This window comes from Mesoplodon bidens (genome assembly GCF_964165515.1).
Source record: "Mesoplodon bidens genome assembly, chromosome: 10".
Taxonomy (NCBI): domain Eukaryota; kingdom Metazoa; phylum Chordata; class Mammalia; order Artiodactyla; family Ziphiidae; genus Mesoplodon; species Mesoplodon bidens.
In genome coordinates this window covers 25,720,362-25,742,456 of record NC_138172.1, presented here as the reverse complement: position 1 = coordinate 25,742,456, position 22,095 = coordinate 25,720,362, and the positions used below count along the sequence as shown (strand labels likewise).

The 22,095-nt window shown below is 46.4% G+C and overlaps 1 protein-coding gene across 3 annotated transcripts in view; it reads right to left on the bottom strand.

Annotated features, from left to right (window-relative positions):
• Nucleotides 1-22,095, bottom strand: part of ADAMTS9 (ADAM metallopeptidase with thrombospondin type 1 motif 9) — a 172,246-nt gene that overhangs the window by 5,903 nt on the left and 144,248 nt on the right. For all 3 annotated transcript variants that reach the window (XM_081246304.1, XM_081246305.1, XM_081246306.1), the window contains 7 exons: nucleotides 18,126-18,320; nucleotides 16,553-16,685; nucleotides 16,244-16,338; nucleotides 16,034-16,128; nucleotides 15,808-15,941; nucleotides 13,377-13,468; nucleotides 8,221-8,325 (listed from right to left, as the gene is read on the bottom strand). In XM_081246304.1, coding sequence (XP_081102430.1) covers nucleotides 8,221-8,325; nucleotides 13,377-13,468; nucleotides 15,808-15,941; nucleotides 16,034-16,128; nucleotides 16,244-16,338; nucleotides 16,553-16,685; nucleotides 18,126-18,320 — 849 coding nt within the window. The remainder of the gene's footprint in view (nucleotides 1-8,220; nucleotides 8,326-13,376; nucleotides 13,469-15,807; nucleotides 15,942-16,033; nucleotides 16,129-16,243; nucleotides 16,339-16,552; nucleotides 16,686-18,125; nucleotides 18,321-22,095) is intronic.

Here is a 22,095-nt window from a genome sequence, read left to right as displayed (position 1 = left end):
TGGTGAGTAGATAGATTTTACTGATACTCTTCAGTTGTTTATTTGAGGAGACCATGCTGAGTTTGAAGCGATCAAAGAATTAGTCTCCATGAATGGTCTGTGTGGAAGTATTTCAAAGAGGTTGAGAAAACACCAGCGCAGAAAAACTGAAGTGTAATCTGCTAAGATGCGTTCACAACTAATCATGGTAAGAAATATGTGCGGAGCGGGAAAAGCTTTAGTTGGACCGATTTACAAAGCTTGTGAAAACGTAAGATGTTTAAAGCCTGGGATTATTCATTGTGGAAAATACATGGACCTACCTGGTGTTACAGAACCAGTGGTGTTAATAATGAACTTCTTTTTCTATCATAAACTTAACCTGCATCAGTTTTGGAAATTTGGGGTCAGGACCAGAAGCTGAATACCCTGACTTATCCTAACACACAGCAGATTGATGACTCAGCAGTGGTAAAGTTTTATTGTGAATTTTGAGCTCAGGGCTGGGATTAAAAATTTTCTGAAGAAGAACTGTTCTCAATCACTGCCACTGAACACTTAATGGCTTTGGACATTATCTTTTGCTACTGACTTGATAATATTTCTTAATGAATGGCAGCTAAAATTACAAGGCAAAAACTGCACTTATAGGCAAAGTTATACTGTGGTAAAGTCATTTCAATAACTCTAACATCGTTTGAATCATAAATCATGTTAAGGCAGGTTGCACACTTCCCACTCTGTCAAATGTTAAAACAAGAAGCTTTATCGCTATTCCACGTACATTTATAGTGGATATATTTTCTGAGCGTGAAATACAGTTCCAGCAGTATTTTTTGGACTTGGAGGTAAGCGCAAAGGAAATTTTCATATTTCAAAATCCATCTAATGAGGTAATTGAGGAGCTTCCATCTCACCTTCAATTACAAGTGATTCATCTGTAATGTAATGACACGCTGAAAGGCAGATATCAAGTGAAAAATCTAATAGAATTCTACCAACGCCTGCCAAGGCATGAACATGGTCAATTAAAATGATATGGTTGTGGACAACATGAGTCTTTGGCAATACCTATCCCTGCAAAATGACATTTATAAAGATGAAGTACAGAAAAATCTCATTTCAGATCAGCATTAACAAATAAACATTTAGAATCAATTTTGACAGCAGAGAACACTAATTAAGCAAAATGTTGTCCTCTCTCAATATTTCATACTTTTCCTTGGTAGATCTGGATAACAAAAATTCATACTCAATTATTATTACACTTTGAATTTAATCCCTAAAATTTTTACGTCAATTTGTTTTTGCTCTTGTCATATAAATAAATATGTATTATCAATGATTTTTACCTCTTGGCTGGCAAAGACTAAAATATTTACTAGCTGGTCCTTTACAGAAAAAGTTTGCTGAACCCTGGTCTCCAGCCTTGTACGGGCTGCCCCTGCCTGCCTGTCTGGATTTGTCTTGTCCCATCTTTCCTCTCTACTCCCCCTCCTCCGCATTTCTTTGGGTTGTTCTTCTAACATGCCTCTTATAACACAGGGCCTTTGCACATGCTACTCCTCTCACTGGAACTTTCTTCCCTCTCCCTCTCTGTGTGCACTGGACCACCCAACTTTTGCCTGGTGAATTCTTCAGAACCCAGCCCAGAGGCTACTTCCCCTGAGAAACCTTTCTGACGCAGTTATCTGCTGCACAGCACCCTATAACATGGGGTAGTTCTCTCTTTATGTCTGTCTTCCCCCTAGAATGTAAGCCCCATGATGGCAAGGCCAGTGCCTTGTTAAAATCCAAGGGTTTCCAGAAGCTAGCTGTGTGTGGCTCATGACAGTCTTAATACACATCTGGTGAATGAGTGAAAGAAGAAGGCTGAACAAGTACACTCTTCTTGGTGAACTGCAATTCAGATGGTCCTGCTAATCAGTCCCCTCAATGCTTCCCCATGCTATGAAAAGCTCCTTGTTTCATTGTGGCACCATATCCCAGTCTGTAAATTACCATGTCATATGAGCCACCCCCTACCCCTGACTGCTGAACAAGGTTTGGCATCTAAGGTGTTTTACATTTTCCTCTACTGGGACTAACACTGGTGTGAACCATACTTCTGCATGCATTTCAGGATATCTTTGGGCTGTATTTGATTCATATGGTCAAACTATGAAAGTCTCTTGAAAACAATGGATACTCTCACTTAAAAAAAAAGAAAAAGAGGGCTTCCGTGGTGGCGCAGTGGTGGAGAGTCCGCCTGCCGATGCAGGGGACGCGGGTTTGCGCCCCGGTCCGGGAAGATCCCATATGCTGCGGAGCGGCTGGGCCCGTGAGCCATGGCTGCTGAGCCTGCGCATCTGGAGCCTGTGCTCCGCAACGGGAGAGGCCACAACAGTGAGAGGCCTGCGTACCGCAAAAAAAAAAAAAAAAGAAAAAGAAAAAAGAAAAGGAAAGGAAAGAGAAGAAACTTTCAATTTTGCAGAAAAAAAACCAAACAGAAAAAATAGTTCTACTCTTTTAAAAATTCGCATGTTTTTGATTATGAGTGAGGTTAAGTTGGCAGATCGATTTCTACCACCCTACTTGGTCTTGGTTTTAGGGAACCCTGTTAGTTTTGGAGCTAGTCTGACATTACCAACTAGATTTGATGCTAGACCAACTGGTTGTCTAGCCAGGAACTTTTTCCCTAAGCTGAAGTATAGGTCTGGTGGCCCTAAGGATGCTGACATAGTAGGAATGTCTTTTGTCTCATCAAAGCTTATTTTTTACCCAAACTCTTCCTGCCCTGGCAGCAGAGATCAGATTGCCTCAGGCTTGTATCATGTCTTTAATAACCTCTTTAAACCTCAGTTTCCTGGTGCATCTGTAAAATGGGGATAATATGTCTCCCCTTATAGGTTTGCTGCAAATGAAAGAAAGCATACAAAGTGCTCAGCATAGCAGTTGGCCTAATGTAGTACTCTGTAAGTATTAGTGATCATTGTCATAAAGGTGTGTTTTATGTGTGGATTACCATCATAGCCTGTTCTCCTGGAGATGAGGAACAGTCTGAGTAATTACAAAATCGCTGATACTAGCTCTGCAATGTTCTTGCTATTGCATTAACTAGGACTCAGTTTGATTTAGGTAAAGGCTGAACTGAAACTTATTTCTATTACAGAATAAAAAATATATACTAAGAAAATGAATAGCATAAACATGATTGTCATGGAAACAGTGCCTATTTCAGAGAAAAATGGTATGTTTTCCAGTATTTTTGAAGCACCTGCTCCCATACAATGAAACACTAATTGGAAATCGTTTTTATTTCTTCATTAAAGCAAGCCCTCTAAAAATCTCTTTCCAATAAATATTTTGTTAGTAGAGTTTGAGCTTTTACATATAATTAAAATGAATGACCTCTGTTCCATTAAGAACAGTTTATAGGGCTTCCCCGGTGGCAAAGTGGCTAAGAATCTGCCTGCCAATGCAGGGGACACAGGTTCGAGCCCTGGCCTGGGAAGATCCCACATGCCGCGTAGCAACGAAGCCCGTGCACGACAACTACTGAGCCCGCGTGCTACAGCTACTGGGCCCGCGTGCCACAGCTACTGATGCCTGCATGCCTAGAGTCCATGCTCCACAACAAGAGAAGCCACTCCAATGAGAAGCCCGCGCACCACAACGAAGAGTAGCCCCTGCTCGCCGCAACTAGAGAAAAGCCTGCACGCAGCAACAAAGGCCCAACACGGCCAAAAATAAATAAATAAAATAAATAAATTTATTTAAAAAAAAAGAATATAGTTCATACTTTTCACTCATTTCTCTGCTTTTTGCAGTCAATATGACCAAGGTAGGTTGACTCATGTAATTTAGCAAAGCCAACACATCTTTGATGGAAATGTGCTTATTTGCATTTCTCTGGAGTATGCTGGGGATGAAACTGCCCATAAAACACAGTATTTGTTTTTGTTCTTTTTGGACTATAGTCCTAATCACACTTATATATGTGAATATATGTATAAACATCTAACTTCTATGGGTTCATACAGAATAAAATGTATGCATATATAAAAGGTAGTTTCACTCTACTTGTCTGTAATATGATTTTCATACTTGGTGGATAATTGGATTTTCACAAATGAATTGTGGGTTAGGAAGGCAGCTTATGGTAGATAAACAAGGACTGATACTATGCTTGCTGTGTGTGTGCACACACACAGGTATTTATCACGTGACCTTAACTCCACCGGTTGCAAACGAACTAAAAGATTAAAAGATAGGAACTGAGTCCATCTCCCCGCAACTTTCATTAATTTTTAATTTCAAAGCAATTCTTCCATTTACAGCTCTTCCCTTAGAATGAGGAATGACCGTTGGGCCCCAAGGCCAGGTACCTCAGAAACACAGGCCCCCAGCTCCCTGTGGACCCTGCCCATCCACCAGGTACACGAAGCAGCACAGAGACCTGAGGGCACCTCTCCCATCCGGCCTAAATGAACCTCCCTTCACTGTGCCTGGCTCTGAAGGCCATTCCGGAACCTCCTCCTGGACAGAAGGCCAGACAACAGCTCTGAGAAGGGGCATCTTTCTGGGGGTGGGGGATCGTCCAGATGGGGCCTGAGGACCCTTTCACGTCCTGAGCACGTTCATGAGTTGAGGATGCACAGGATATCGCTGGCAAAGGAGCTCAGAACGCCAACCTGTTCTCTCCAATCTCACAACCGGGCCAAGCCCCCCTTTCTGTCTGGCTGCCCCTCACACACAAGCGGAATAGAAACTTGGTATCCCTAAGTCAAGCCAGTACAGCTGAAGCATCTGTCTAGAGGTCCATCCCTGGGTCCAGGGGGCGTCCCACATGCCTTACTCCCAGGTGGGGTAGGGCCCACATGGAGAAAATCCATGCGGTGCAGTGGGGGCCAGCCAGGTCCAGGCTTAGCCCCTGCTCAGGCTGCAGTCCCCTGTCCTTCCATTGCTAGCAAGCCTGCTTCCTTCATCACCTTGACCAATCCTGCAACCTTACAGCAAGCCTCAGGCCTATGAAAATGTTGTAACATTAACAGCTAATACTTACTGCGCCCCTGCTGCCTGCCCAGTGACACGCAAACAGCTTTATCATCCTATTTCATTTATGCTCCGCAAGAACCCAACTGGGTAAGGACCACCAGGATCCCCATTTTATGCGTGAAGAAACTGAGACCCCTGAGAAGTTAAATAACTTGCCCGAGATGGCAAGGTTAGTAACAGCACGTCCAGCGATCTGACTTAAGGGTCTGGGGCTTAACCTCTATCCTCTGCAGCCTCTGTGGGCTTTGATTTCAGTACCCTCCCAAGAATCTGATGAGAAAGCTGGAGGAATGGGATTGAAAGCATATAAATTGCCCAATACATAGGGGCTATTTCAATAACAAAAATCATTATTTTTATACACATACAGGCAGGCAAGAATGAACCTTGACACTGGGTCTTGTTTTTACCAGGTTTGTTCCTGCTGGTGAGACCACGTTCCTGCCCTGCATGTGGTTCTGGTAATTCAGTTTTACCCTGAATGACTAGAGTTTTCCTTTAGTTTCGCTTGGGGAAAACATTTCATCGCCAAGCGGGTTTGGAAAATGGAGGGTTTCGTTGTGTTTTTCTCTCATTAGCTCCCAGCAGAAAAGTAAAGGAAAGTGAGAGTGATGATGTGAGGGGTGAGTCAAAGCAGGGCTATTTGGAGAAGAGATGAGGACTGGCCAGGATCTGCGTGCCGTAGAGGAGACCAGCCTCGGTCCCTCAGAAGCAAGACGGGTCTAAGTCATGGTGGGAGCAGGACATTACACACTTTTCCAAAGTGTGTTCCATGGACCACTGGTAATTCAGGGAAATTAAAAGGTATAACTTTGAAAAGAAGGCTCTGTGGTTGGTTTAACTTAGGTCAGTGATTCCTAAAATATGATCCCAGACCAGGGCATCAGCATCACCTGGGAAACTGTTGAAAGTGTACATTTCAGGCCCCTCTCCAGGCTGGCTGTGTTTTAGCAAGTCCTGGCCCAAGTTTGAGAACGAATGATTTAGGGAAATGCTGGTTTGAATAAAACCACACAGGTTTCCCTCCTGTACACTTTATTCCAACCTAAAACACACACATGCTTCCCGCGACTCTTCAAGAAGGAAATAAAATATACAATTTTTCCAAGTGTCTTTGCCTGAGGGAGCCTATTTTCATGGAGTATCCCTAGGGGATGCTGCTCTGTGGACCGCGTAGCAGGTCAGGCACACAAAGCATCATTTCTCGGGGCTGCTAGGAGCTAGAGATTGCTCAGTTCTGGCTCTTGGGGATTCATAAGGAGTGCTCAACAGACCCTTGAGATTAATTTTGAGCTCAGGCTCTCTGAGCTGTCATGGAACACCAAGATTAAAAAAAAAAAAAAAAAAGTGCTGACAGGCAATTATGAAACCAATTCCCTTCAACACAGGCGTAATCCCCCAAAAGCTGGGGAAACAGCCAGCCCATCTTGGCAGGGCAGTAATCTTTATCTCCACAAGGTGGCGCTCCCGGCTATAATTATACTGTTAGGTTCTGGATGAAAACTGCAGTAATGACACTGACAAACAGAATTGAAACTCAGATTACAGTTTACACAGATGGCTTTCTATATAATCATGCTTTAAGTCTGACCACATTTTGGTCAATTAATTTTTTTGTTTGTTCCTCTCAGTCACTGAAACATAATATATAGCAGGAGCAGGGAAGAACATAATTTCAGGACACAGTGTAAAGCACACATTCTAAAGTACGTGTGTTGTCTCTCAGCTCTCTTTACCCCTTTCAGTACAAGAAAAAAATTTTAATGATTAATTTATAAGCAATCGATATGGTCATTTAGTTAATCAGATTTGAAGGAGCTGATTGGCTTAGATAGATAAAAGAGGGAGTGAGAGAGATTTTTTTGTTTGTTTTTTCCCCAAAGACACAAATTTAACACTGGAAGCTAAAAGAAGGGATCAGGAACCTCTGAGATTTTCCCCAGACGTCATAATTGATGTTCCTTCCCTTCCTTGGTGGAAGCGGCTTGATTGAGCTGTTTCCTTGTGTTCCGACTTCGATAGGGTTTAGCAAATAAAAATACCAGACACCCAGTCAGATGTGAATTTCAGATAAACAACACATACTGTTTTTTTAGAATAAGTATGTCCCATGCGATGTTTCAGACATGATTACAGTTAAAAAAAATCTTGTTTGTGTGAAATTCAGATTTAACGGGGCATCCTATATTCTGTCTTGCAACCTCACCTTAGAGGTCCTCCAGTCCTCCAGTCCTCTTCTTTTTCCTCCCTTACTCACTTTCCTGAGACTGGGAGGCAGAGGTCACAGCTGAGGCAGGACTGGGGCCACAGGCCACACCCCATTAAGTTTTACATTTGCCTGCGGGTCAGGCTCCTTCCCCACATCCTGGCAACTTCTAGGCTGGAAAGGGCAGTGCTTTCTGCCCCCACTTATGCATTAGAGTCACCTGGGGAATTTCAAATTCCCCTGAGATTCCCCTTCAGTGAATCTGGGTAGGGCCCGGGCACATGCATTTTAAACCTTCCCAAGTGATTCTTATATACACCCACGCTGAGCAACAGTACGCAAATCAGAGCGTCACAAGCTGTACTGTGCTCAGGAAGCATCTGGGGCCTTGTTCAGCTGCAGGTCCTGCTCAGAAGCTCTGGGCCCCCAGAAACTGCGTTGTCAACAAGCTCCCAGGCAATGTGGGTGCTCTGGGGGGAATCGATCCCACCTTGAGCAGCAAGACTTTAGAGCCTGAAAAGCTGACTTGGAGAGCCCGTGTTTCTCTTAATTCTCCAGAAACCCTCCTCATGAATCACCCCTTCTTCCAGCCCTGTTTGTACTTCAATTCTTCTGAAACAGACTGACATCACTGTCCCTAAGCTCACATAGGTGAATTGCATGTTGGCTAATTAACTGCAAGGTGTCTGAGCCACACACTCCCTTAGAGGCTGCTGGCTACTTTCAGCTTCCTAGTTAGGCATCCTCCTAATTGCTCCAATGGTTCACGGGTTCACATCTCCAAGAAGAATTCACCAGAAGGGAAGCAAGACTCTCTGCTCCATGCACCTGTACACGCTTCAACCTTCTATTTATGTCCTAAATTTTCTTGCTGACACTTTGTAAAATGGTTTGAGGAAGTGGGAAAGCACACCCATTACTTTTAGCACCACCGCCTCACAGGGAGAGAGGAAGGAAGAGAAAACAAAACCCAGCCCCCAACCCATCGGTAACCTTACCGGCGACTTCTTAATGTCAGAGACGGCATAATTCCCTTGGGAGATCCATCTGGCAGAATCAGTTAGAGACAGGCCGGTTCCGTAAAGGTTGATGCTAAAACGACCCTGGAATAAATGGCCAACGAAAAAGATTTTTAGTCCACGTGACGTCCCAAGCAAAGGACACACAATAAAAGGGAACTTGGAGAAAGATGTTAATTAATTATGATAGCTACTAATGACTGAGGGTTCTTTTGGGCGCGGGGAGAGTGGAGTTGTGAACCAGGCACTTTACATGCATCATCTCATCCATCCTCGCAAGAGCTCTCAGAAGGGGATTTTCTTTACAGAGGGGGACAGCGAGGCCCGGCGCAGGTGATTAACTTCTCCACGAGACACTGAGAACCCAACTCACATTTTCCTGACTTCAAAGTCCTCGCTCTCAACTACCGTTATTCTGCGTCCCTAACTCAGAAATCCTGATGTTGCTTACAATTATCAGATTCCTTCAGGAACAAAATGCCACAGTGTAATTTTTCTAACAAGATCTCGCTGCCAAAGCTTCCTTGGGTTTCAGCTCCCCGCGGCGCTGAGGACGCCGCGTCCTAAGCACAGCGGGGCGGGACTTCAAAGCAGAGGCGCGTTCTCTGGAGCTGCCAGTAGAGGGCGCGCGCGGCCTGCTCTGGACCGCAGGGGACCCGCCACCGCTACCAGGCCCAGGGAACCTAGACCTCCCAGCCCCGCTCTGGGATTCCTTTCCAAACATGGCCTCGGGTGTTTCCATTTTTATTTCCAATATGACGCTGCAGCAGAGAATCTCTCTTGCTTTCTCCATTTGCCTCTGTGTCTTTCTCTCGCAGAAATGACTCCACAAAGGCATCTAAAATAGATTCTTGAGGTTTCCTACTCCACCATGAACAGTTTCGGAGTTAAAAATGTTCTTTCTCCGCAGACGTGGGTGAAGGCTTCCTCCGGTTCTTTGTCAAAACGGTCTTTAATAAATCAAGGAGAGCAGCAAGGTGGAGACTCACGTCCAATCAGACCTCAGCGTAAATTCAGCTTTTTCACCTGAACATATTATTACCCTGTAAGAACCTCAGTTTGTCCATCTGTAAAATGGAAGGTAATACGAGTGCCTCCTTCAGAGTAGTGTAGTGAGGGACTAAATGAAATTAGCCGTGGAGTGAACGCCTGGTACCTAGTAGATACTCAAAAATATTGATACCAGTCCTGCATTTTCTAATTGTTTTGTAAGTGCTAGTTTTCTCTCTCTAATATAACAGTAAGCTTATTGAGGGGAGGGACTTGGTATTGCTTTATTTATATCAGTTATGGTTTGTAACATGTGACTAGGCACTTGATATTTAGAGTCTTAACTAAATATTACATCCTAGCTCTTCCACGAAGACTTCCGGGATTAGGTGCAACTTGGAGGTTTCCTCTCCATGTCGGTTCCATAAATACTTGCTAAGCAGAGTTTATGAACTCTTTAGGAGCCTTAAATTCCACATCTGGACCCTGGGGACAAACAGGATTCCTATTCACAGAGGTGATGGGAGGATTTAGTTTGGTCTAAATCAGTGGATCTTTTTTTTTTTTTTTTTTTGCAGTACGCAGGCCTCTTACTGTTGTGGCCTCTCCCGTTGCGGAGCACAGGCTCTGGACGCGCAGGCTCAGCGGCCATGGCTCACGGGCCCAGCTGCTCCGTGGCATGCGGGATCCTCCCAGACCGGGGCACGAAACCACGTCCCCTGCATCGGCAGGGGGACCCTCAACCACTGCGCCACCAGGGAAGCCCAAAATCAGTGGATCTTATCAGAGGGCAACTTTGCTCCCAGGAGAAATTTGGCAGTCTCTGGAGACATTTTTGGTTGTTACGTCACAGCTAGTGTGTGTGTGTGTGTGTGCGCGCGCGCGCGCACACGCCGCTAGCTAGCAGCTGGTGCAGACAGGCCCAGAGATATTGCTAAATATCCTACAGTGCACAGCATGATCTCCCACAACAGAGAATTATCCAGCCCAAAACATCAATCGTGCTGTGGTCTGGGGGATGAAATTATCCTAGAATCCTGACTCTTCTACCTTTAGTGCGACCTCAGGCAAGTGGCTTACCTCTCCTGAGCCCATCTGTAAAATGGGTTAATAAGACATAATCTGTGAATAAGAGTAGAAGGTATAACATACCTAGCTTATTACCTGGCAGAGAGTAGGTGAAATTTAAAAAATATTTTTGGAACTCGTTTTACAACAGTACTACACAGATGTTAGTGGTTGTTATGCTGAGTGGCTTCAGTACGCAGGTATCCATGACCATGGCTACACCGGAGGCTCAGCCTCCTTGCCCAGCCTCCTCAGACACGGGCTTCTACATGCTGTGTTAGCCCACCTGGCCATGTTCTTATCTTACTATCATTCCTGCCCTGAGGAGGGCGTCCACACCAGTCACAAATGCCCAGACCTCGTTGTTGCCAAGGATGCCCTCATCTCTCCTTCCCTATCCTGTTTCCCAACAAGACTGCCTGTTCTGCCTGCATCGCAGAAGGCAGACTTGATCTGCTTTGACGTCAAAGTCCTTAGAAGGTCCAGGCTTCTAGCCTGAGGATGCCCCTGGCTGATCTGGGTGTCCAGCGTCTGAGCACGTAGCCGAGCAGAGTACTTGCTAGCTAGATCTGCCCTTTCAGAGCGAGTGATAAGCAAGAGTTTTTGTCCTTATTCTCTTCCTGGCCTTTTCAGGTTCAGGGATTTGCATTTTCAGCCAGCGTCCTAGTTGATAATTAGCACTCTAAAAGTTGAGTATCACCAGAGGAGTCAAGACCTACCATCCTTTCTAGCTCCAGTCTGGGATATCTCTACCCCTAAAGGCCTTATCTTCAGGGTCTAAAGGGCATGAGAGTTTTAGCTACTATCTCTGTTGCTGATTTAAAAGAGTAAAGGTAATTAAGACATGCATACACTAGATGATCCAGAAAAGTTAGCCAAAGATGTATAATACCTCTGACAAATGGAGGTTTTGTTCTCTGTTGGACAAGGGTGAATGCTGCAAAAGTCTTGTCTGGAAACAGGATCAGCCAGGCGTGTCTACCATCATGGATTTGAACTCAGACACACTTGGGATCAAATCCGGCCTCTACTGAGCACTAGTGTGGGTTTGGGTAAGTTACCCAATCTCTCCACACCTCAGTTTCCTCATCTGTCAAAAGGGGGCAACCTCATAGGATGCTGTGGATGATTAAATGCTACGCTGATTTACCAATGCTGAGCACAGTGTCTGAAGTGTAGTAAACACTCAATAAACGCTATTAACACTGGCATCAGCAATGACAATGCTGCATCCACTGTGATCAGGATAACGAAATACATTCTGGCTGCATCTTGAGTTGACAGCTCTTGGGGACCTCCCCAGAGCAACAGCAATGGATGTGGAGGAAGAAGCAGCAGATTGTCAAACTGAGCATCCCTCTGCTTTCATTTCTCTGCAGTCATAGACCAAAGGACAAGCAGGGCTCCAAAATAGCTTGCATAGTCATGCTTTCTACAGACTTTTCCCTGGAAAAGTGATATGAAAAACTCCCATCTTTCATCAATATAGTTGGTACTCAATACACTTCTGAGGAAGTGAATTCTAGAAGTATCCGATATGGTATGAAGAATGGGCTGGAAAATATACAACTTAACCTCTCACTGGCTTTGGTTTTCTCACTTAACAACTGCTTTAGTGTCAGGATTTAGCAAATCAGTCGGTTCATTTGTCTCTGAGTTATTAAAATAACTGAATGCAAATCACCTCTCATTTACTTAAGTTTCCCCAAAGATGCACATATAGAAACAAGAAAATCCTGAGGCATTTGAAAAAGGCAGGACTGGCCAATCTATAAGCTGTTAAATGCAACCCATACGAATGGGGTGTTTGAAGTCTCCAGTGCTCTAAAGAAACCGCACTTCAAAAGTTTTCAATTCCTGGGTAATGGAGAAAAGGCCCCTTTTAACATTCTGTCCTTTGTTTATTTTCTTTCTCCCCTGAGTGCTTCCTTTTCACTTCTCTAAAATGTTTAGCAATACTTTCTAAAGCTTGGGGCTGAGAAAACACGTTGTTAAAAGAAAATTCAGATGTGTTTGTCTTTGGATGGTCTCTGTGGCTATGTGTAAATGCACCCTGGGGAGACAGTGCCTGGGATTCTGAGCATCACCCAGTCCCAATTCATAGAATCCGTGAAGGCCCACAGTGACGCGGAAAACTCTTGTCACAGTCTGACAACAACTTTGTAAAGACCTCATGCAAATCAATGGAAAGACTGGGGCCACGTTCTCCTGTCGAGAATCACCTAATTCATTATGTCTGTCCTACCTTCTCCTTGCAGAAGCTTCTGGCAAAGACTGATGCCTGCTTTGCAAAATGAGCCCAGGAGGATTATCACAGCCTGTTCCGAAAGGCAAGTCAAAACCTGCCACACCTCTAAAGAGGCAAAAACGTGTGCAACTGTAGAACGGGTAAGATTGCCGTGCAGCTGCTCTGGGGGAAAGCAAATTTAGGAGATAACTCTGCACTTCTTGGTCTGAACATCGCGCATTTACACATCTGAAACAGGAGTGACAGTTTTTCTGTCTCATGCAATATTCAGAATCTTTGATGGTTGACAGTCGGGGTGTTGGAACCCACTTGCACTGGCTTTTGAGAGACAACTGTGTACATCTCTCCCCAAACCCTCCATTTCGTGACATGATATTGATGACTTGTAACCAGTCAGGCAGAAAATTTACACCACAGAAATGGGCAAATGCTGAAAAGCATTGCTTTCCCTCCCCTTCCCTTGGAGAGCCAGTTTTTAAACATTTACCCACATGTCACTGCATAATATTCATTGTTTTAACATCGTCCCGTGTTTAACCAAACCCTTGCCATGTGATATCTAATTGGTTTCTAAACGTTTACCATGATCACAGATGCATTTTGCTGAATGCAGAAGTTTGGCCCCTGGCTGGGATCATTTCCTTAGGAAACACCCTGAGTAGCGGACTGACTGGGTTGGGGGCTGTGAGCATCTGTGAGGCCCTTGATACAGGTGGCCAAAGTGCCTTCCAGAGCCGCTGTTCTAATTACATCTGCAGAAACAGATGCAGTCACGGGGGTGGGGGGATGTGAATCCCTGGGTGGGGGGTGGAGAGCTCCCGACTCGTACCTGAGGGCACTTGGCGGCGCTGTAGCAGTCCCCGGCGGTGGCAAAAGGGACGGGATGTCCTTCGCGTGTCCTGGCAAACTGTAAGTCAGTGGCTGTGGGGTTTTGGAGAAAGGGTTACAGGGAGCAGAGAGGTGAGAGTATAAGAAAGAGAAAGGGAAGGGAAAGGATATTAACAAGGAGACAAAAGGGAAGAAGAGTTAGAGAAATCATATGAGGAAATGGGAGAGGAAAAAAGAAAACAATCCAAAGTATGATTAGTGAGCAAACGGATCCAGATGTACACTTGCTTTCCCCTCACTGTATCTGTGGGTCCGAGAGCTTCCTTCTCTGGGTTTTACCAGCACTTTCTGTCTCCTCACAGTATGGAAGCCAAAAGCGGGGCTTAAGATGACTTTGGAATTGATTCCTATCTAAATAAATATATGAATCACCTCGCTTAAATGTAGTAATTGGATGACTGTGAATCTCCTGTAGAAGCAGCCTCTGAGGCTGCAGGACTGCAGGACAGGGCGGGGAATAAGCCAGCAAAGCATTTCCAGCTACTTAGCAGTTAGTCCCCAAGGCTCATCTGTCCTCCCGTGGCCCAGGCACTATTATCACCAAAATGGAGAGCAATTAGAACTTACATCTTGAAAGTATTAATGGCAGTTTCTTAAGTTTGGGGCTAACTTTTTTTTTTTTTTTTGCGGTACGCGGGCCTCTCACTGCCGTGGCCTCTCCCGTTGCGGAGCACAGGCTCCGGACGCGCAGGCTCAGCGGCCATGGCTCACGGGCCCAGCCGCTCCGCGGCATGTGGGATCTTCCCGGACCGGGGCACGAACCCGTGTCCCCTGCATCGGCAGGCGGACTCTCAACCACTGCGCCACCAGGGAAGCCCTGGGGCTAACTTTTTAAAAAAAGTTTTTTAAAAAAGCCAGTAAAAACAGTGCTCACGTTTTTAACCCTCTTGTAGCTCCCGAGAACAGCTCTGAGAATGGGGAAGGCGTATCAGGAGGTGGCAGATTGAGAATCCTACAAAATCTGGTGGGAACTAGAGACCAGAGGCAGCTTTTTAAACCTTTCTACTTTGTCTTTCAGGAATAGCAAGAGAAGGCCTTAATCTTTCTGCAGGTTCGTGGGAGAGAAATCTGAGTCCCCCAACCTCCAAGGGCAGGAGCCCTGCCCACTTCAGCACGCAGAAGCCCTGGGTCTTAGCCAGGGTGTTATCTAAGTGGGAAACTGCAGATTCTGCCCTTAGCCCTCATCAGTCTGGCTGAAGGCAATTAAAAATATCTTGGTACAAATCAGATTTAATCTACCTGCAGAGGAGGGCAAGGAAAGGTTATGGGAACATGTTAATGAAGAAAAATTAATTATTCATTATTTCTGTTTCTCCTCTATTCGAGGGACCGTGTTTGGATATTTGAGCTGTCTTTAACCACTCCTATGATTAATGTCCTTTAAAAAAATTCAGTGTTGGCTGGAGTATGAAATCAGTCCACGCTCAGGCTAGTTTAAAAAATGGTAATTCTGTCCTCCATTTTTCTTCTGTAAATCGACAATCAGAGAAAATTAGTTTTACGCCCGTGTGCATGTTTGTGTGTGTGTGCATATGTACACTGCTGGTGGAAGCCCAGGGTGGGGTGAATGTTGCTACATGAATATCACAGCTTTGGAGTTTGCATCTGCTACCTTAAAACTTCTTCTCCCTTCGAAAGCTCTGCTACCAGGACTTCCCTGGTGGTCCAGTGGTAAAGAATCTGCCTTACAATGCAGGGGACGCAGGTTCGACCCCTGGTCAGGGAACTAAGATCCCACATGCCGCGGGGCAATTAAGCCCGCACACCCCAACTACTGAGCTCACATGCCTCAACTAGAGCCCATGTGCTGCAAACTACAGAGCCCACATGCCCTGGAGCCTGTACGCCACAACTAGAGAGGAGAAAAACTGCACGCCACAACTAGAAAGAAGCCCGTGCGCCACAACGAAGAGCATGCGTGCCGCTACTAAGACCAGACGCAGCCAAAAAATAAAAAATAAAAATAAATAAATCTTAAAAAAAAATTTTGCTACCATGCTTGCTTTGCCCACCTGGCTCACTCCCATTTGGCCTTAAGGTCTCAATTTCAATGTCATATTTTGGGGGATGCTGCCCTGACTCCCCCACTGCAATGGTGCCCTTTCATGTGCCTCCGACTCCTCCATTCATTTGTCACAAATCTGATGGAGCACCGCCCCTGTGCTCAGCACTTCCCAGGCACTGCAGGGACAGCAGTGATTAAAAGGTGCAAAATCCCACCCTCTGGCAGCTTAGACTGGGATTGTCATCACTGGACCCTAAGTTCCTCTTCACACCCTCCGGGCCTCGGGCCAGCCCCCGTGCAGGATGTTTTTGCTGTCTGAATGGAGAGACTCATGGACACATCCCCCAGGACATCCCATGGAACTTACTGATGATCTGCATGGTGGTCAGGTCTATTCTGATCTTCTGGAAGCTGGAAAACCCAGCCGCTGTGTAGTCTTTCCGACACTGACAGTCATCACGTCGGCTCCCGTTGTAGGGACATTCGGTTGGGTTGTGCAACCTACATTACAGAGAGAACATCCCGGTAAGGATGGGGAGGTCCCTCCAGGGATCTCCAGGCATCCGGGCTCTTCTGAGCCTGAGCTCTCCTACCTGTGTCCGTAAACCTCAGAAAAATTCTCAGAGTCACCGTGGACCAGTGTCATGTACTCCTTGGGGCGGTCAGAGTGCATCCCTGCACAGAAGACCTGAAAGACAGACCAGAAATAACCTGCAAGGGGTGGCTCAGAAATGGGACCATGAGGGCCAGGGCCGCTGGCTCTGAAACCAGGCTAGAAATAACGACTGAGCTCCGACGTGTACCTTCAGGAGCTTTCCCGTGACGATCAGGAAATATTCCCCATCTTCACCGGCACCTTTCAGCCTTTTCACTTCCTTGCAGTTCTGGGGCAACTCGCCTGGAAAACACAAACCACAAAAACGGGCTGTGATTCTCCAGGATGTGCAGTGGCCGCCAATGGAAGGAGTTACATTATGCATGCTCATGTTTGTCTGCAAGGGGGCCAATTTCTTAAAAATAAATTCTAGATTTCTGAAGAAGGCAGGCAAGCACATGAACAATGAAACGTGTTCTTCAAGCTCCAGAAGGATGGCTTCAGTTGGCCAACTTACAGTTATAGATATTGTGGCAGGTTTTTCTTTCTTCCGGCTTCAACTCATCAGGGCATAAGTGGCTGGGCTGGTCCTCATTGGTGAGACACTGCACAGATCTGTGCATCACTCCAACGCCACAGGATACGGAGCACTATAAGGCAGAGCAGGATCAGAGTTGTGGCTGCGGAACCTGGAGATATGGGCTTCTCGTGGTGTGGAACTCAGAGCCTGGAGGCTTGCACAGGAAACCCGTGTTGCTGAAAACAAATATCTGACACATGTAGGGCACTTCCTATGGGCCAGTCTCTGTGCTAAGATTATTTTTTTTAATCAATTTATTTATTTTACTTATTTATTTTTGGCTGTGTTGGGTCTCTGTTGCTGTGCAGGGGCTTTCCCTAGTTGTGGCGAGCGGGGGCTACTCTTCGTTGCGGTGCGTGGACTTCTCATTGCGGTGGCTTCTCTTGTTGCGGAGCACGGGCTCTAGGTGCACGAACTTCAGTAGGTGTGGCTCGTGGGCTCAGTAGTTGCGGCTCACGGGCTCAGGAGTTGTGGCTCACAGGCTCTAGAGTGCAGGCTCAGTAGCTGTGGCTCATGGGCTTAGTTGCTCTGCAGCATGTGGGATCCCCTGGACCAGGGCTCGAACCCATGTCCCCTGCACTGGCAGGCATATTCCTAACCACTGAGCCACCAGGGAAGCCCTGTGCTAAGTCTTATATATACATGTCTATACATACACACATCCATATCTACATATGTAGTCATAACATGAAATATATATATATATATTATATAATTTCTTCATCTAAGCCTCACAGTAACCCTATGAGATAGTACTAGCATTATTCTACTTTTACAGAGGGGAGACTGAGGCTCAAATGTTAGGAAATTTGTTCACGGTCATGGTGGAGCCAGAATTTAAACCTTAACCACTTTCAACTGGTCCCACACTTTTGCCCAATCATCACTTTGCATCAGTGAAAGCCTCATAGCTAGGAGCCAGAGGGCTGGGGCAACTTTCAAGGGCATTCCCAATATCAGATATTCTTACTCGTTGTAACCCGAACGCAACCAAGAATTCCCGATGTAGAAGCACTAGCGCTTACAGAATTCTTAGCCACAGAACCCACAACAACGAACACCTCTGTAACCCTTTTCAGGGACAAACAAGAGTTCTGGGTGCTGTTTAATTTTAAACCGTGGTAAAATACATGGAACTTAAAAAGTTGCCATTATAGCCCACGTGCTTTTTAATGCATGAACGCATTTCAACTTCACAAACACCCCATTCTGCAGGGGAGGAAACAGACACGAATGCTTGGCCCCTTATCCCAGGTCGTTCAATTGGGAACGGCAGAACCAGGAATCAGACGGAGGCCGTCTGGCCTCCCCGCCCGTCCCCCCTCTCTAAGCACTAGGCAAAACGGCCCAACAAGCAGAGAAGCCCCCATTTCCCCTTCAGCCCATTTCAAGATGCTAATTCCTGTTTCTCACCCGGGGCTCTCCTGGAAGGACAGCTCAGGCAGGACATGTTTAAGTTGGGGTTTGAGATCCAAAACTTTCCGATTTCATCACTCAATCGTCTACTTACGGTCCCCCAGTTGCCAACTCTCCAGGTGGCCGAGACAGGGCACTCCTGCAGGTAGCAGGGCTGGACGCTGGGTGGCTGTGCGCCCGGGCAGTTGATGGTGGTTTGATAGCTGTACTCATAATTCTCCTTCCCGGTGTAAATCTCGCTACAGGAGACAAGCCTTTGTTTGTAGCCCTTTCCACAGGTCACTGAGCACTGGGAAGAGAGGGGGCAGAGAGCAGAGGTTGGAGCGGGGCCTGGGGGCAGCCACAATAGGCCCCTGACCTCCACGGTGGACAGTGACCTCGGGACAAGGGGGCAGAGAGCTCCCACTTTATTAGCTTCTTACGGGCCGCGAGGAGCGGCCCCCAGCACGCGGGGGACCTGCAGCCCCCTACAGGAGCCTTCTGGGATCCAGGGCTGCCACTACACCTTCTGGCCCCCGCTGCGGGCGGGGGGTGCCTCAAGCCCCCGCTCTGGATTTCACAGGGAGACGGGGCTGGGGGAGGTGCTCCAGCTGTCACCGGGTCCGCTTACAGCGTCCAGAGCCCTACGTACTGGCGGCCAAATCACGCCTTTCCAAACCTACAATGACCACATCAGAGAAGCGACCAAGTGGGCTGGAGAGAGCGCCAGAGACCACCTGTGTGTGAAATCCAGGCTCTCCCAGGACTCTGGGACAACTTTCCTTCCCTACTTGATGGTCTGCTTTCCCATCTGCCCTCCACTTGATTTCCTTCTTTCTCCTCTCTCCCTGGCTATATATCGTGACTTAAATGTTACCTTTCTGCTTCCCTCCCCCCAGCCCGGCTCTCTCTAAGTCATGCAGTCATTTAGACCTTCTGCCATAATTATACGGCATTTAAAAATACCCAGATGTTACAGAAAAGGAGAAAGAAAAGGTATTTTACTGGTGTCCCAGCTCCTTCTGGGATGGGACATCTAACTGGTTATTAGTAAGATTTTAGATTACGTTCAGCCTCCTCAGCTAAGTATTTTACATAATACTTTTAAAAGAAAACTGAATTAACCAACAAATTATTTTGATGATATTTTGGGGCCAAGGCACCAAATAACTGGCCACTCCCTGTGAAAATGTGACATAAAATTAAGGTAGAGTTTCAGGATTCTCAAGATCAAAGGTTCTTTGGGCGGGGGCAGATGAACCCTGGAAACACTAGGCGGCATGTGGTGTGTTTTGCTTTTTCTGGGGTGAGGGACCATAGCTTCCGTCCGTTCTCACTTGCTATTAAAACCAGTGTCTCTTTTTCCTGGTGTCTCCTAAGCTGTCGCTTTAAGCCACGTGGCTTGCCGCTCCTGTACCTTTTCCGGGGGGAAGGCTCCCCTTGACGCGGTCCTCGAGTGAGCAGGGAACTGGCCCAGCCACAGGCATGCAGAGCATCCTTGGGCCTTCCCTTCCAGCTGGCTTAAGACCTGGAAATACTCTGTGTACATTTCTTCCTTCTTTGGCTGCCGCTGTTCAGATGCCCAAAGACGCAGTTGATGCCAGGCCAGGGGAGAGCAGGGCTAAGTCTGAGGTGTTTCACGCATAGACAGATGGCTAATAAATGCTGTCTGTCCAAGCTGTGGGTATTTTAGAGTATCTAACTCAGTGCTTGCACGCCCTGACCTCAGCGTGGACTAATTTAAACAAGGCGGTACGTCTGAGAAGGCAAGTGCTAAGACCCTTTCCCCTTACCAACCACAAGCAAAAGCAGCCCAGTGCCCATTTACGTGGGGGATGCAGTGGGAGACAGGTGTTGACAGATGGAAATGAGCCCCAAATATGGTCAGGTTTTATTCAGAGGCCTCCACAGCTCTGAAAAGAACCCTTCAGGAGCTGTTAAGAGCATCCTGAAAACGTTGAGTGCCTCTGGCTTGCTTAATCCATTTCAGGCCAGAGCTGTGAAGTGTAAGAGTCTCTCACCTCTGGGGAGTGGAGAGAGGAGGGGAAGGTCTTATGGTTGACTCTCCATGCCTTGGTGCCATGTGCGTGTTTCATCCTGAGTGCAGATTACTTTTCTAACTTGAAAATAACCATAAAGCAAAATGAAACAATAAGAATGTGGGCTTCTTGCACTAGCGACACACGTTGGGCCCAACCAGGGAAATGCACACATGGGCCAGGGGTGATGGAGTCTACTTCTCCAATATGGAGCACACAGAACTCTGCAGGTGATGGAGGCCCCAGACAGAAGGCAAATCTTGCTGTGGCTTTGGCATTTTACTAGAAGCTTTTCTAGAGGGAATTCTGGTCCAGTTCCTCAGGCATCACTCCCCTTGCAGAGTCCCTTCCCATGATCCTGGTATCTGTACAAAGTCCTGTCTCCATCCCTCTCATCTTTGCCTAGAGCTTGCAGATTTTTCAACTCACGGTACACCTGAAAATTTGCAGATGTATGGAAGGCTTTTTAAAACAATTTTCTCCCAATCTCATCTTTTGGGGGTTAATATTAAGGTTATGGTAAAGCCACAGGAGGAACATTATGCAAGTCTCAGAAAGAGACCAAAACTCTTCCAGTGTAATAACAACACACCAAATCCAGCTAAGATGAGCACGTCAACCTTGGCAGTGTGACAGGCATACAAACTCCAGCAAGATGAGTGACCGAGGACCAAGCCAGAAACCAGGAAGAAGAGGCCCCCAGGAGGCAGACAGGTGAATGGTCCAAGGGACAGAGGCCTGAGGAGGGAGAGAGGCCAGAAGGGAAGGCTCTCCCTTCCTGAGAGTCAGGGTGTGGCGTTGTGCAGCAGCCCAGAGAAGCAGAAGTTAGGGACCATGCCTTTCAAGGCACTAGGAGTGGTGAACTGAACAGAAGACAGGAGCCCCCTGGACCCACCTCCCTCCACCCGCCTTGGTATCTGAATGGGTTGGAACCTATGCGTCAAACCCAAAGTCAAAGACTATTTTGAACACTCATCTGGACTTCCCATGTTCCTGGATGGGCAAGAGTAAATCTATTTCTAATGATCCAGACCACATCTCCCCTCCTTTCTTTGAGAACATACCAAGAACAGGTAGGGCTGGTATAGAGCAGAGTTTCTCACCCTCAGCACCCCTGACATTTAGGCTCAATAGCTCTCTGTTGTGGTGCTGTCCTGTACACTGTAGGTGGTTTAGCAGCATCCCTGGTCTCTACCCACCAGATGCCAGTAGCAGCCTACTTCCCCCGGCTGTGACAACCAACAATGTCTCTAGACAGCGCCAAATGTCCCACAGGAGGTGGGGAGCGGAAGGCAAATTCACTGGGGTAGAGTGAAGGATGGGGAGACATAGTCAGAAAAGGCTTTAGGAACAGTTTTAGTGCAGAAACGATTCAACACCCAACAAACACATCATCTAAATGCAAATATTCATCCCATTAAAACAGGAAATTGCTGCCCTGTTGAACTCTAACGAGACGCCAGTAATAGCAAGCACCTTTGCTATGAGCCCAGATACTTCCTTTTCACATCTCTAAATTCTTTGGGGCAAATGACAACTAGTGCTGATGTTACAGGTCTTTCAGTATTTGAAAATATCATGAGGTTTGAAAATATAATCACGTGACTGTTACTATTGGTTTATGAATAATAAAAAGTGTCTAGGTAGGCATTGTGTACAGGAAGAGATAAGGAAAAATAGACACTTGAGATTCCTTGGATATTATGGAAAACTATTCCATTCCTCTGGATCAGAGGTTGTTAAATGGGCAACCAACATCTGGCCCACAAAAGTGTTTGGTTCGACCCACACAACGTTTTAAATAATTTGAGTCCACATTTTAAGATAGGGAGATAGCACACCAAAGTCCAAAGTTTTGTCCTCTCTTGAAACATCAGGTTTGGTTACACTGGACCCACATTTCTGCACAGCCTCTGTTGGAATGGAAAAGAGCCTGTTCCCCTTACACATCATGTGCTAGTTGGTCACAGTCGCCACCATTCCCTATTGCCTCCCTGATGCTAAGACATTTTTGTGGCATACTTAACTTTCTTCAGGCACCTACAG